The 13,958-nt window shown below is 48.1% G+C and overlaps 4 protein-coding genes across 4 annotated transcripts; 1 reads left to right on the plus strand and 3 right to left on the minus strand.

Moving 5' to 3' along the window:
- Positions 1 to 3,242: 3,242 nt before the first annotated feature.
- N7515_001281 (uncharacterized protein) lies at positions 3,243 to 3,602 on the minus strand (the record flags this gene model as incomplete). Its single annotated transcript, XM_056662025.1, has 2 exons — positions 3,243 to 3,261; positions 3,325 to 3,602. 2 exons carry the CDS (start codon positions 3,600 to 3,602, stop codon positions 3,243 to 3,245), a joined length of 297 nt encoding a protein of 98 aa, XP_056524138.1.
- Positions 3,603 to 4,355: 753 nt separating this feature from the next.
- Positions 4,356 to 5,433, minus strand: N7515_001282 (uncharacterized protein; the record flags this gene model as incomplete). Its single annotated transcript, XM_056662026.1, has 3 exons — positions 4,356 to 4,875; positions 4,940 to 5,324; positions 5,370 to 5,433. Coding segments are annotated over 3 exons (969 nt in total), but the record flags the coding sequence as incomplete, so codon positions are not given.
- Positions 5,434 to 9,821: 4,388 nt separating this feature from the next.
- On the minus strand, positions 9,822 to 10,480 carry N7515_001283 (uncharacterized protein; the record flags this gene model as incomplete). Its single annotated transcript, XM_056662027.1, has 3 exons — positions 9,822 to 9,954; positions 10,022 to 10,195; positions 10,290 to 10,480. 3 exons carry the CDS (start codon positions 10,478 to 10,480, stop codon positions 9,822 to 9,824), a joined length of 498 nt encoding a protein of 165 aa, XP_056524140.1.
- Positions 10,481 to 10,908: 428 nt separating this feature from the next.
- Positions 10,909 to 12,119, plus strand: N7515_001284 (uncharacterized protein; the record flags this gene model as incomplete). The annotated part of the gene is made up of 2 exons (XM_056662028.1): positions 10,909 to 11,639; positions 11,711 to 12,119. The coding sequence occupies 2 exons, from the start codon at positions 10,909 to 10,911 to the stop codon at positions 12,117 to 12,119; spliced, it is 1,140 nt and encodes a 379-aa protein (XP_056524141.1).
- Between the last annotated feature and the right edge of the window lie 1,839 nt (positions 12,120 to 13,958).

Genomic DNA, 13,958 nt, shown 5'->3' on the forward strand with positions numbered 1-13,958 from the left:
GGGTCGGGACGGACAAAAGTGTTCCGGCTCATTCAGAATGCCCCTTTCAGACCTGGTCTGGATTACTCAACCACCCTGCCAAAGCCCCAAATTGCTTGCAGCCACTGAAGAAGGGAAACTTTGGTGTTTCTTTGTCTTTGACCCTCTTTATGTAACCAGGTAAGACTCAGGCCCCTGCTTTTCGCGGTCTCAACCATACTGATTGTCTTCCCGTCGATTGCTTCAGTCCTACGAAACCTTGGGTTGAGAGAACCATGCGCACAGGCAGCTTTGTGCGTCGGAAAATGTTGTTCCAACTCAGATAAACTCCGAAGAGCTCAATCCGACGACGCTCAGTGGTGCCTCTCATCAATCCTGCACTGTCGACTAAATCTGGCGGGTCCTTCATTATGCGCACGGCAGCGGAAGCCCTTTTCACCTCAGTGCATAAAGGTTGAGCAACAGTTAGGCCTCTGGAATTGAGACAGGAAAAGGACCTACTCAGAACTTTGTTCGCTCGAATGCATGATGTTCGTCACTACGGATGTGTTTCTCCCTGTGCCTTTTCCGTGAGCAATTTCTTTCGTCTTCTGCCACCCCTTATGTTAACTGCTACATAACTAATAGCCGTGATTGGCGTTATCTATCAGAGACAATATACTATTCGAAAGTACAATACGTACAATGCACACAGTCCTCATTATGGCTACCAGTACCTGCGATTCTCCTTTCGGAAGCATCATTTCGGTTCCCTAGTCCCCCGGTCCCTGTCTCTCTCTGACTCGCTCGATAACGAAGTTCCGGCTCTCGAAACATCGGTAGAAGAAGTCAATAGCAAATCAGACCATTTGACTTTTTCTTGGCTAGTCGAAAGAGATACTGGAGACAGCATCGGCTACCATCACAACCCTCAATGTCTGTCTGAGGGCCATATCTCCTTCGTGGAGACCGATATTTATTCAAGGGGCTGCACACCAGGCGTCTTGAAAACACACTGCTATATGGGAGGCTATATATTTGGGATGAATAGTTGGCTTTACGTTTGTATCAACAAGCTCACAGGATTTCTAGTAGATACCCGCTCTGTTCTCAATATCAAGCTCGGTCATGCACGTCTAGCAAAACAGTAGCGGCGCTCACGTTGGCACCTCAGATTGCGATGACTGTCCGGTAAAGATAAGGGCTCAGTGCTGGCTCAGAAGTCAGAGCTGAACTCCGACAGCTTCTTTGTCATTGTTGTTGTCAATTCCAAGACCTTGGCTTTATCCGTGATTGGCTGCGGACGTTCCTTTGAGCACTAATAACAGCTCGTGTAAACATAGATGTCACTGCCAATAAGTCCACTCCCGTATTCTGGAGTCCGCATTGGGCAGTCCGATTCACATCATGAAAATGACCTGTGAACTCCTCTCCACAGATCATGCAAGCGACAGTCGTAAGCTTGTCTTAAGTACCGTTAATATCCAACCACCGCTTTGATAAGAAATCCGGCATATTCATCCATGTCATGTACCTGCTCGTCCATTTTTGTAGGCAGACCAGTGACTGAGCTTGCAGTGGTCAATATCGCTCTCTCGTGACAGTCAATGTTCTGAGAACTCACACAATAGGCCGAAGAGCCAGGTACTGTATCAGGAAAAGTCTGTAATTCTAAAAAGGCTCCCTGGTGCAGCAGAGCTTTTGTGAAGGTTCGCCAGGCTTATCAGTAGAAATATACTGTGTTACTGCAGGGTGGAACTCCCATTCAGAAATTGGATCGAGGGTCAGTGCTCTTAAGTTACTAGGACTCATTCAGCCAAGCAAGGGTACATATGACGGTATGGTATAGTCCCATGCTCGGCACAGCATGCTCCACAGTATCCTAACTCGTAACTTACGTACTTTTGTCTTATAGCCGAGGTGGAGACTAAATCCAGTTATGGCAAAGCTCACAAAGTTGGCACCAATGCCGAATTTTTATATTCAATCCAGTACCCTTCCCCTCCATGTGTGTTTTCAACCTGCATGTCTGAGGATCCAATCTCCGACAAGTTTCTCCCCGGATCCAGTTCATACATCTGTCATATTTTCTCGCTATTGGCTATTTGGAATATATTTTGGGGGCCAAACGACACAGTTCGCCCATTCCTTCAGCCGTTCGCCCAGCGACGATTGCTTTTTGACGAAACTGGGAATCGCATCTCATACAGAGTAGGGAGTGGCAGCCAGTTTTCGAGCCACTACTGAAACCTGCAGGCCCATCTTGGCCCCCCTGCCAAACCGTTTGCATTCGCAATTTGATACCCCTCAACTGTCCGTTCATTGTTCCAGCTCCTGTCGAGAACCAAAACAACCACACGCTTTTGGCGAAAGGCAGTCTCTGTCAGTACTTCTCTATCCACAAAAATATCTCTGGCTTACAGTTCTCAAACCATCTAGGTCACCAATCGACATGTGAGTAGAGTAAGATTCATGAGAATGTTCCCACCTTATGTACAATGTCACAGGGGTCATTCATCCACCAACTTCCATGCACCCTTTGCGGTAACCCCGGGATCGGCGGACTGTCCGCAAGCGATACATACTTTTGGCGACGAGCTTCAGAGTTCAGCGAGGCTTTGGAATGAAGACCTTCCCGAACAGTCAGTTTTAAGCGCCTGGTCCCCCGCTATCTCCATGTTGCCCGGGCCAGGAACCACTGCTGTGGTGCGTCAAAGCCGGGGAGACAAATTTGATCACCATTTTCCACACCAGCATTCAAATTCCCGAGGTCATGACAGCACCAGTTTCAATGCAGGGGTCATTTCCCCGCTGGCCTCTAAAGAGGTTTCTTTTATTCCGCAATCGAAGGAAAACCCCCAGACTGCCAATGTATGCTGGGAAGGTGATTGTAATGGCCGATTCTTCTCAACTTTCAGCAATCTTCTTCGTCACGAGCGAGAAAAACATACCAACGAAAAGGACAAAGTTTCATGCAACTTATGTGGCAAGACGTTTACTCGTACGACTGCTCTCAATGTTCACCAAAAGAATAAAGTTTGCTTGAAATCCAAGTTAAGGGGCTCTGAGTGTCAATGATCATCTTGGGGTTTTCGGCCATGCAGCATTATATGATAAATACAAGATTCTCGGCGAGATATGGATCACCCAGGTAACACGTGAAGCGTGGACCTTCAAGTATTATCTATGTACAAAAAGCGAACAGGACATGTCTACAGTACCATCGTAAACAAAGTCTGAACCTGTGTCTGAGGAGACTATCTCCAGATTTCTTATCTCCTCAGCTATGAAATTCGGTTGAGCCTGTATGAGAGCTCTAATTTTATCAGCACAAAGCCATCTCAGTCATCTAATGCGAAGACGTACCTGGTATAACACTGCTGGGATAACATAAGTACCCGAACCACGTTATGGAGCTTTGAAACGTGCTTCTCAATCTTCCTTTCGCGTATCGCCAATTTTGCGGCTTTGTAGGACATACGCAGTCCGCTGGATGAGCCAACGTGTTGCAATAAGTCCTTGCAAAGTGCTTCCAAGTCTTCCGCAGCGACTTTACAGAAGCGCAAACTCTGTGAAACATGCTGGCTGTCTATCAGGCCTACGCAACTAGATCCTCGTGATAAGTCGGCGTCAACGCCGGCCATTATGAAGCCGAGGATCTCGACTTCTCTTAGATGCGATCTAATATTATCCGGTGCATCGTGCATCGAACCCCAGTAGCCAGTAAGTGTCTGAACAGACTTGCCGACTTGGACTGCAAGGGTCGCAAATGTAATGGTGCTAGACAATGGCGCCAATGTCGATGAGTGAAAGGTTGATATCGAGAGTGGAAATGAGAGCGAGCTTTGCTGCTTCGCAGAGCTTGTAAAAACATTCAAGGTTGTGAATTTGCGCCGACGGATGAAAATGAGATCGCGTGCTGCGCCTTGCTGTCAGCCCCAAATGCGCCTCTATAATAGCGCCGACAGGGACATGGGGGAAAGCCTTCCCAATTGTTTTCCCTGCTGCTCTTCTCTCTCTTTCCTTCCTCCAGACTCGATACTTTCGAACACTGCACGGTTAAAAGGATTTTCCTTTCTTGCCTTCGGCGCGTAACGCAATGTACGCCTTCGTGTAAAGTAGTTGAACAATGAGTTTAGTTCTCACAACTAGTCTTATGGGCCTGTACCACTGATGGATGCCTCAACATTGCACTTGTCGAGAATAGTGGGTCATGGTCATGTATATACACTATTCTAGATAGGCCTTAGCGCATGGTGAGGTGATCCCCGCTCGGTAAGCGAGACACACAGTGTCTCGTTCCTCAAATAGAAGTGTCTCAACCCTCTAAATGAGGCCAGAAATGTCAATGCTGGAGTGAGATCTTGGTCAAAGTCATGTAGTAAGTTGTCGCAGACGAATTCAAAAAGCTTCAGTTGTAGAGTGTCTTTTGAGCGTGACAAGGACTTCAAGAACCGCAGCTGATTTGGGCAATTACGCAAAGACAAAGCTCGGAGGGAACCGCATCTCCACCTCGACCCGAGGTGAAGGGTTTGTGGAAAGGGAGCTTTATACAGCGTTAAGGATGATAATGCAGGGAGAGCGCTTGAATGGAATACCCCCGAGGGCTGTTCAAAAATGTTCTCAACAAGATCCGGGGCAGCAGCAGAGCTGACAAGCCCAATTGACAAAGTTGTCAGATGTGAAGAATTCCGGCGGATGCATCGTTGCAAAGAATCGATCTCAGCAGGCTGCTGAATACCTTCCCACTCTATGGTTTTCAAAGACAAAAGCTCGGAGAGTCCATTCAGGGCACCTCCTGCCTCGGGACACGACCCATCCGTGATGAGCGAAAGCCTATTAAGGCTCCTCTGATGCCGGCATAGGTATCCGTTTGTATCCAGGATACCTGGTGAAAGGCAGGTGCCAAGAACCCACCTAATAAAGGTAAGTGAGTGTTAGGGAGGACAGCGGACTAGCAGTTGCCAGCCGATAGACTCACTGGAAAGAAAGGAGGCTATTTTCTTTGAGACATGCGAAGACCATTTGCATTTGGTCAGAGATGTCATCTAAAAACTGCCGATGCGCTTTGGCCTCATCAGAAGAGCCCAGGGTAGATGGGATTTGTGTCAACCCCGATGTGCGGAAGATACTATAGTGTGCACAGCGATTGAATCGGGCAATATGTATTTGGGCCTGGATACCCAGGTGCCGAGTATGCTGGAGGTTGCTAATGGACTGTAAATGTGACTGGCTCAACAAGAATGCATCTATATCCAGTACATTCAGGGCCCACTCACTCGCAGCACGAAACGTGACGGTGCGATATAGTAGGGGGACCAAAACAGCTTTAACCCTTGAACAAAGCTGGCTGAAAGAGCGACGATCTTCAGGGGACAGCTAAGGAGTTGTTAGAAGATATAGACAAGCACGCCCAAGAAGACGCACCCGTTCTGCGACATCCAATATGATCTCGCAAGGTAAAGTGTTAAGCATGCCGTTGGTGGTAACCCAGTGGATTGTTAATCGGATAAAAAGTGGCATCCTTTCTTGCGATACTTAGACATTAACCTACTTATGTATGCCTGAGCAGAGCAAAGTACAATATCAATATGTTCCTCTTGATGGCACGAAACCAAAGAGGAAGCATGCATAATAAAGACCAGTTCAATGTCCAAAAAACGGCGTAATAAACAGAGTGGGACAGGGTGTACTGTTCTGTACCGTATGAATCTCCTGTCACGAAAATTCAGTATGTATGTAGTTCAGAACAAATTCACTTATAACTATTCCTATAAGCCGATTCTAACGAGCTATTGGCGCAGCTCAGCGGAAAAATATCCAAGAATCTGGTCGTGCTTGAGGTTCAATTTTCCAAAGATTCACATATTGCATATTGGATTGAGTTTCAAGCGATGACCAAATTGGTTGATTAACGTAATCCGGCCTTCTATTCTGTCAATCTTGTCATTGCTCTTTGTTATGTATAATGCTTCACGGAATGAGTAATAAACAAATCACGGCCGGTCAGCCAAAGAAACTTGACCATTCTCCTTACGTAGGTGAGGAACCATGAAGCGCGAATGAGTTGATGGCTAATGGAGCGTTGGATTTGACTTTCGCAAGCAAAACCACGCTTGGACTGTATAAATGGCAGGCAATCAGCGTATTACTTCCCGTGGTTCGATGAACAGCTAGATTGTGTGAAGTTGAATCTAATAGTTGCTGTTGGTGTTTTTCTTCCACTGACATGCAATATATGAGGGGTGGGTAAGGCTACAGGAGGGGCAGAGCGGTCGTATATTCAACAGCGGTTAGTCTTTAACCCATTTAGATTTATGAAGTAGCTATTGCACGGAGGAAGGCCTCACTTGAAGGGACTCGTACCACATTATCCGGCATATCAGCCCCTGTAAAGGGCCTTTGTGTGACGGGCCAAAACAATACTAATAGTATGGCTAGAAAGGAATTCCGAGGAGGCGACGCCCTACATAGACATTAACTCGGCAGGCTTGCGCGACATCCTGCATGTGGTCTTGCCTGTATTATGACTGATATTGCTATGCAGAAAATAGCAATATGGATAATGTTGAATGGTTCCCCACTAAAACTCCATCAAATGAGAGAATCTGCGCCCGCCGTACCGCAGCACGTGGGGCTAACATAACTTACTTAAACTTAGCTAATGGCAGCGTGTTTACTGTTTCCCCTTTGCCTAACGTATGACATGATCTCCCTCCAGATGCGGTGATCGGCGCCCATTCCGCGGACCCCATACCATTCTGGCTCGCTCCTGTCGCCGGAGATACAGAGGGGAACAAACTAGAACGAAAATACTCACCTGAATGAAGCCATCTATGGGCGAAAATCTAGGTACGGCGAGTACTCAGTTTCGTTCTCTGCACACAGTATGAGGACGCGGGAGAGGCCGGCTAGTCCGCACAACGGAGAGATCGATCGGGCACGAGCTTCTATCCCCCTTGTCTTGTTCCCCCACTTCCTTACTACTTCACGAACATACCAATGCCCACTCTCCGACCTCAACTTCCGAAAAACGGGGCGTGTCCTCGTGACTAGCTCCAAGTTGTGGACCATAACAGGAAAGATGTGCATACTAGGTGAACTGAGGTCGGCACTGGCCGAGGCAAACATCTCCCGTGCGCCGGGGCCGTTCTCTGGACCCACAGGAAGAGAGGCCGTTCAAGATCTCCGAATACTGAGTGAGGCATGCTGTCTGATATGCAGGTCGAGCAAAGTATATGGACATACAGCCGAAAGTATCACGTTCATAGACATTACAGTTGCTTCCGCGTTAGCTATCAGTGATTTGCAACCCGTGTGCTACGTTCATTCGTTGACCGAGATTAATGAGTTTGCTAAACGCCAATTCAGATACTAGGCGAGCCTGTGGGGAGAAATTGCCGCATCGCATCCGTGCACGGAATGCAGGATGAGACGCGGATGGTGGCACAACGCTGAGAGGGGGTTCAGCTGAGCGAACCTCCAAATGGAGCGGCTAATTCTTAGCGGTATTTGGCAAACCCGTAACAAGTATTAACCCCGTCCCGGACAGTATTAATCCGGTCTCCGATAGTTCATCGAACCTCCAACCTCAGGCAATCCATTTGGAGGTTCGCTCAGCTGAACCCCCTCCCACAGTGCCACACACACCCATGTAATTTATTATCCTCCTATACATGATTAAAGAACCTCATTTCTGTTACTACGAGTAGGCACTTTCTAGCTAGTAAACGACGGGGCAAACTCCAGTGGTCTCTTTGTCCAGGATATTCATAGCATTTGGAGGTCCAAGGCCGAGAACATCCGCTCTGAGATCTGAAGACTTGATCTGAATCTGATGCCGTCTCCATTGATCAAGTGAGAGCCTAGTGTACGCTAACGTCTTCCATGTAGGATTGAGGTCGACAACAGGACCTTTAGGTAGTTATAATCCATTTTCTGGTAGTACGAGGTCTCCCCGCGCCCAATGGTCTTGGGATTTAACTGCGACGCTCAGCTTCGCCTATCCCGTAAAAGGCAGGCGGAAAATCGAACTGCTTACTTCCATAGGGGAAAAGCGGTAGTGCAAGGGGTGGGACTGGAAAGGGTAAACTATCCACAACAAGCCGGCGGAAAGATTGCAACTCCGAAATAGGCAACCCGAACTACAAACAACCAATCAGAGGGAAAATAATTCTGCCCTATTTTCTCCGGTGTTGGTTTGGCCGTAAGTAAGGCGACGCTTCGCGTCGCAAACTCGCCATAATAGCCCTTGTTGGTACCGAGCATTAACAAGATCAACATCTGCCATAATGATAAGCTGTCCAGTGTCCTTACATATATTTTAAGCTAAAAGGGTACCTAGAATTTTCTGAGTGGTGCCCTGTGAAGGGAAGATAAATGAGGTAGGTACGGGCATGTGTCCATAGATATATCTTTGTAACTTGTTCCATTGCAAGAACGACCTATCTTTGGTCAAAACATGGATGAAAGAACTCGCCTGGTACTTACCTTAGAATATACAAGCATTACCTTTTATATATAGAATACAAAGAAAAAAAAAGCCTAATCAAGGATTCTAGCTAGAAAGTGCCTGCTCGTAGGGGGTTCAGCTGAGCGAACCTCCAAATTGATTGCCTGAGGTTGGAGGTTCGATGAACTATCAGAGACCGGATTAATACTGAACACACGGAAGGTGTGTTGGCCGCTTGGTACGATTATGGCTAAAATTAGACTAGTGTGTTTCAAAATACGGATGGGGAATGAAAGTCTAAGGGTGTAAAGGTAAATCTGATTTCGAATATTACTGTACTGCCAAGGATTCCATAGAAGAATGAGATACTCTGCATCTGCATTCCTTGGTTCAACGAGGACCGAGGCATGTGAATCATGGCTAACCCAGGCCAAGTCCTGGCATTGCCTTTCCATCTGCTGGAGCATGTGTTTTTCCTCCCATCACTCTATCACACGGTGAGGCTTGGGACGGAGTCTCCGCAACCAATCCAATCGATCTGGTTCTTTATTAGGTTCTCTCTGACCTGCTACCACCCGATATCTCCATTTTCTTCTATCGCTTGGACCGGATGGCTGCGAGACGACCTGCCCTGCCTTTGACATGGCGTATTCATGGCGAAACCGCAGGCGAATGGTTGTTCGGGTTCGCCTGTCAGACGTCTGAGCCAAATTACTTGCAGGGACAGAGCTGTGCTGTAGAGACGATCTGCTGTTGGAAGGTTTTCGGGTGGGCCTTTCCTCGGACGTGCGGGTTAACAACGGCATAGTATCGTGCGCGTCTTTGGTACCTTTGCGCATCAGTCGACGAACAGTATATTCCATGCCAAAGTCAAGCATATGGAGACTTCCGGCCTTGCCTGTCTCGACTGAGGCTATTTATGCTCCGACAGACTCTGGAATCGCCAAGTGAATCCGAAATTGAGGGCATGAACAGGCCGCATTTTGTCGAGACATCAGGAAACGTACCAGGAAAGGTATTTATTTTCTGGCTTGGAGCTTCAAAATGTGGCAGTGAATGTGTGGCCTCTCATAACCGATGACTGTTCCATCTTAAAGCAACCGATGAAAAATGGAAACCTCCCTATACTTACACCTCATGTCTGGAATGGCATACCGCTACAACATGTACCTGGGGTCTCACATATGATCCTTCACACAACGATTCGCTCCCAGGAACCCCACTGTTCGTCCACGTTAAGGGCATCTCAAGTTTAAATATAGATCAACTTCATTTGTGGAATATAAAATATCACTAAGGTCGTCCTTATTTCAGTACATTTGGATCAGACTTTTCATTCACTGTATACCTTCTTCTCTTGCACTATGGACTCAGAATCATTATATTTGGCCCAAACCCATACACGAAGGCTTCAGAGCGTCATAAGTAATTGGACGCCAGCCTTAGCGACGGGTGCGCCAAGCGCGTCAAATACAACTGTGCTTTTGCCGCCGTTCAAATATGAACCCTCCACGGTGTTGCGAGAAGGTAGCTCGGTAGAAATTCTGGAAAAACAAGGTGAGCGAATTCGCCTTACCACAATCCCCCCCACGTCTGCCTACAGGGACTTACACTAAGATGGCATCAGCAGCAAGCTCAAGCCATCCCAAAGCGGATACTGTACCTGATGCTTCTACCCACTGGGCACCTTTCCATTCAGTATGAAATCTCACATGTTCAGTGACTTGGTTGGTGCGAGCGACGCGTTGAATGTAGGATAGAATCTCCTTCTGGGACGGAAAAAGGCTGGTAAAGTTTAGATTTGGGAACCATGACAACGAATACAAAGCTCCGGGTATGTCAACACTACATCCTGGATCTGCTCTCTGTAAGCTAGTACCACTTTGAAGGGGACGCGGAAAAAGCACATTTGTTGGCGGCCCACGCGCCACCCAATTCTCCAGCGCGGTCGTAAACCACGTAGTCGCTGACACATAATTGCCGTTGGAGCTGGCATGCCATGTCGATTCCCGACAGGCCTGCTCCAATGATAACGACGTCGCTGTACAATTTCTTATGATGTTTTTCCATGGCTGGTGTCACGTGTGACAGGTTTGCTGTTTATTATTACTTTTGTTGTTTGCTTTTGAAGGTGCATTGAACTAGGCGGAGGGATGTGCCAGAGAACACATGACGTGAGGATCTATGTCAAGGCCCCATCTCTCACTTCCCTTCTTCTCCTTCCCTCTCTGTCTTCAATATTCTAGTTCAAATGCACTCTACTATATTTGTGGAACTGGCATCATCGTAACATAATATTGAAGACCCTCTCTACAAAGGCCTGTAGAAGAGAATCGGCATCTTGCTCCGACTGCCTTTATGAGGTCCTTACTTTAAGGTACACTCTTGGACTGGAAATCTTCCTTTTGAACGGATAGTCGGGTGAAGCCTTAGACACAAGTCTCTGTATGCGAGAGATCGGACTACTCCGGGGTTAGTAGTAAGCTGAGCGCGAGAGGATGCTAACACCCTTCTCTCGGGAGCGTAAGGTGGACTACTCGGAATATGTCCGGCATCTCATCAAGCATGAGAGCGGTCGTTTCGCGAGCCATCCTCGATTTCGCTTCCTCGCATTTAACACTATCATGCGGCGGCAGGCGTCTAAAAAGTCTGGCTTCTATGTACGTCGCCGTCACCGACAGGCCGAAGCGGAACTTGATCCTCGTGAGTTGCTGGACCTTATCCAGTCCGATACGCCTGAGGCTGACGCTTTGATACGCTCAATCGCGGCCTTTGGTTCCTCTCTCCGTGGCACGCGGCCGTATTGGTTCTCCCAACGTAGGGAGCCACAGGCCATGGTGAAGGGCCTTGGCGCCGGACACATCTTCTTGACACAGTCAGCAGCAGATTTGCACTGGCCTGATTTGATGCGCCACCTACCGCGGTATCAGGAGTGGGTGCAGGCTGACGCGAATCAACGAGCCCGTATCGCCCGCGAGAACCTGCGCGACAATCCGCATATCGCTGCCTATTGGTTTGACTTCCGCTGGAGGACGTTCCTGAACACGGTACTCAAGGAGAAGCTGAATGTGTCGGATTACTGGAGCCGATATGAGTGGCAAGATAGGGGCTCTACGCACGCCCACAGCATTCTCTGGGTCGAGTCGGCGCCTGATGGCGATCGTCTGCTGACCTCCGAGCTACGTGGGGCACCCTCAATGAGAAGCAGTGCCATGTGTACAGTCTGGTGGTAAGCCACTACTTACGCTGGCTCCGGTCTGAGGGACACTTTGTCACGCCGCCCGTACGTGTGCATCCGAGTGTTGATCCCCCCGACCAACTCCTCATCAACCTTGATGGGAAGGCCGGGACCGGAAAATCCCATGTCATTGGGGTCATCTATAGTGTCCTGCAGGACCTGACCAATGAAGCCGGCATCACAACCACGCCGATCTTACGTGCTGCGCCTACAGGCGTCGCGGCGCATGCCATCGCGGGTTTCACGCTGCACCGCCTCTTTCGGTTGCCTGTCCCGCTCACGGCCGGATACCAGGAGCTACCGGCCACGACAGTGAGGGACCTGCAAGAGCTCTTTGCTGGTGTCCGGTACCTGATTATCGATGAAAAATCATTTGACGGGAGAAGAATCCCAAAGGAATCACTAATTCTACATTTTCTCGACAACCAACGCAAGTATCGAAAATCAGGCTCGACGGATTCTAGATATTGAGAGCCTCTACCGTTTGATGGTAAAATCGTCACAAATTTCTCACATGAAAGGTCCAGAGGTGTACCTAACTACCTAACGTTTGCGTGTCGGGAACGCGACGCGGGCGGGGTTGACTCGCGTACGCGTTTTCGAGACATTGCAGCGAGATATTGAAAATTAAAGGCGGAATGTTACTATGAAGCATTAGATACGCCTTTGCCAGTCATCTGAAGGCGTACCTGGTGAAAATGGTGGAGTTGGTAACGGGCTCCCGTAATCTGCATAGTGAGCTCTGCTCAGTACTCAGACTATATGCGAGCGAGCCATCCGATTAGGTTTAGCGTGTCAAAAGTTCGGCAGAAATTCTTCTGGATCATGTGACGCAGATCATGTGACGCATATAGTCTGAGGAAACTGAGGTAATTGGTCGGTTCACCCGGTCATGCTTACTAAATCATGCTCGATTGGGATAGTTAGGCGCAGCTGAGCGTCGCAGTTAATTCCCAAGACCGCCGGGCGCCGGGAGACCTTGTATAACTCCGCATTGACATCCTCGTCTATAACGGTAAAGTCCACACTAGAAGTTCTGGTTAGCCCCTACAAGATGCTAGTTGTGGAAGGTAGGTCTGTACTATCATCTGATTCCTCCCCTCCGCATCGTTCAACGGCAACCTTACTCGCGTTCTGTTAATTGAAGTATTTGTAATGGTGGTAGATATTATGGAAGATCAATTGTACAGCGGCGTAGTAATTAATGAACAATGATTTTCCTTCAGTCCCAGATCCAGTGTACAGAATGTGTATAATACAAGCGAAGTTTTCATTCCAGAAATAGAGGAGCTTATGCTGCCACCAATAGGACCTCAGTCGGGCTTGAATCACAACCTAGTCTGTCTCCAACATCACTTCGATGGAGGAGGCGGAACATCCGGCTTCTTAACGCCTGTTGTATCGTACAAGCCACGACTATAAAGCTGAGCTTAGCATGGTGAAAATCCCAAGTAACGCATAGAATCTAGCTAGCAATGGTTTCTTCAGGACGAATCGTAACTGACCTCATTCTGGGTGACTGCCAGATGGTAGTCAAAAGTGATTTTGAAATAAGAATCGGAATAGGGGGTCCAGATTGTGCAGCAGTATCTCTCGAAATCAGCGATCTCGTCCAGATCTTGAACAGTTAATGCCGTTATTTGTCGCAGGGACGATCAGATAGATCTACATCGTCAGCGTTTCTAGGAAACTTCTCCGATTTGCTCCGCCTTTACTTACAGGGCACTGTGCGATTGAAGTAACCGACGGGCAGTGATGAGCGCTGTCCTGGACTGGTATCTGGAGATAAACACATTTAGCATATATGGAGGAGCATCGTTGGGATGTATTTAGAGCAGCGGATACTGCCGTGATATAGTGGGTTGCAATACCTAGCGTAGCGTTGGGTTTCGGAATTTCTTCTCTGTTTGTTTCTTCTGCGCTCCGCTCTTCTTGGTTTCCTCTGGCTGATGGGGAATCGTCTTGAGGGAAGAGAGAAGGAAGTAGTCTTCGTACCAAGCAAAATGGAAGGCAACCCATCAAAGTTTCTTGTCAAGCTAGTACCTAGACAGGTGCCCTGCTGTTTGATGGAATTTGTTTGTACGATGGAGAAGGAAGATTGAATCAGCACGGTAAAAGCTGATATGAATGTAAACGATGAACTCAATAAGGCAGACAGGTTCCTCCCATTTTATATCTTCCTCGCCCACCCCTGCCCCGTGGTACGCCATTTGTTAAACACCGTTAAAAGTAGGGCATAGTTGGAAATTCACCCAACTCACGTTTTGCTTTGCCATAAAAGAAGTCGGGTGGCTTGCCTCAGTGACCTCA

This window comes from Penicillium bovifimosum, assembly GCF_028826915.1.
Source record: "Penicillium bovifimosum strain IBT 22155 chromosome Unknown utg000002l_segment0_segment0, whole genome shotgun sequence".
In the NCBI taxonomy this organism is placed as follows: domain Eukaryota; kingdom Fungi; phylum Ascomycota; class Eurotiomycetes; order Eurotiales; family Aspergillaceae; genus Penicillium; species Penicillium bovifimosum.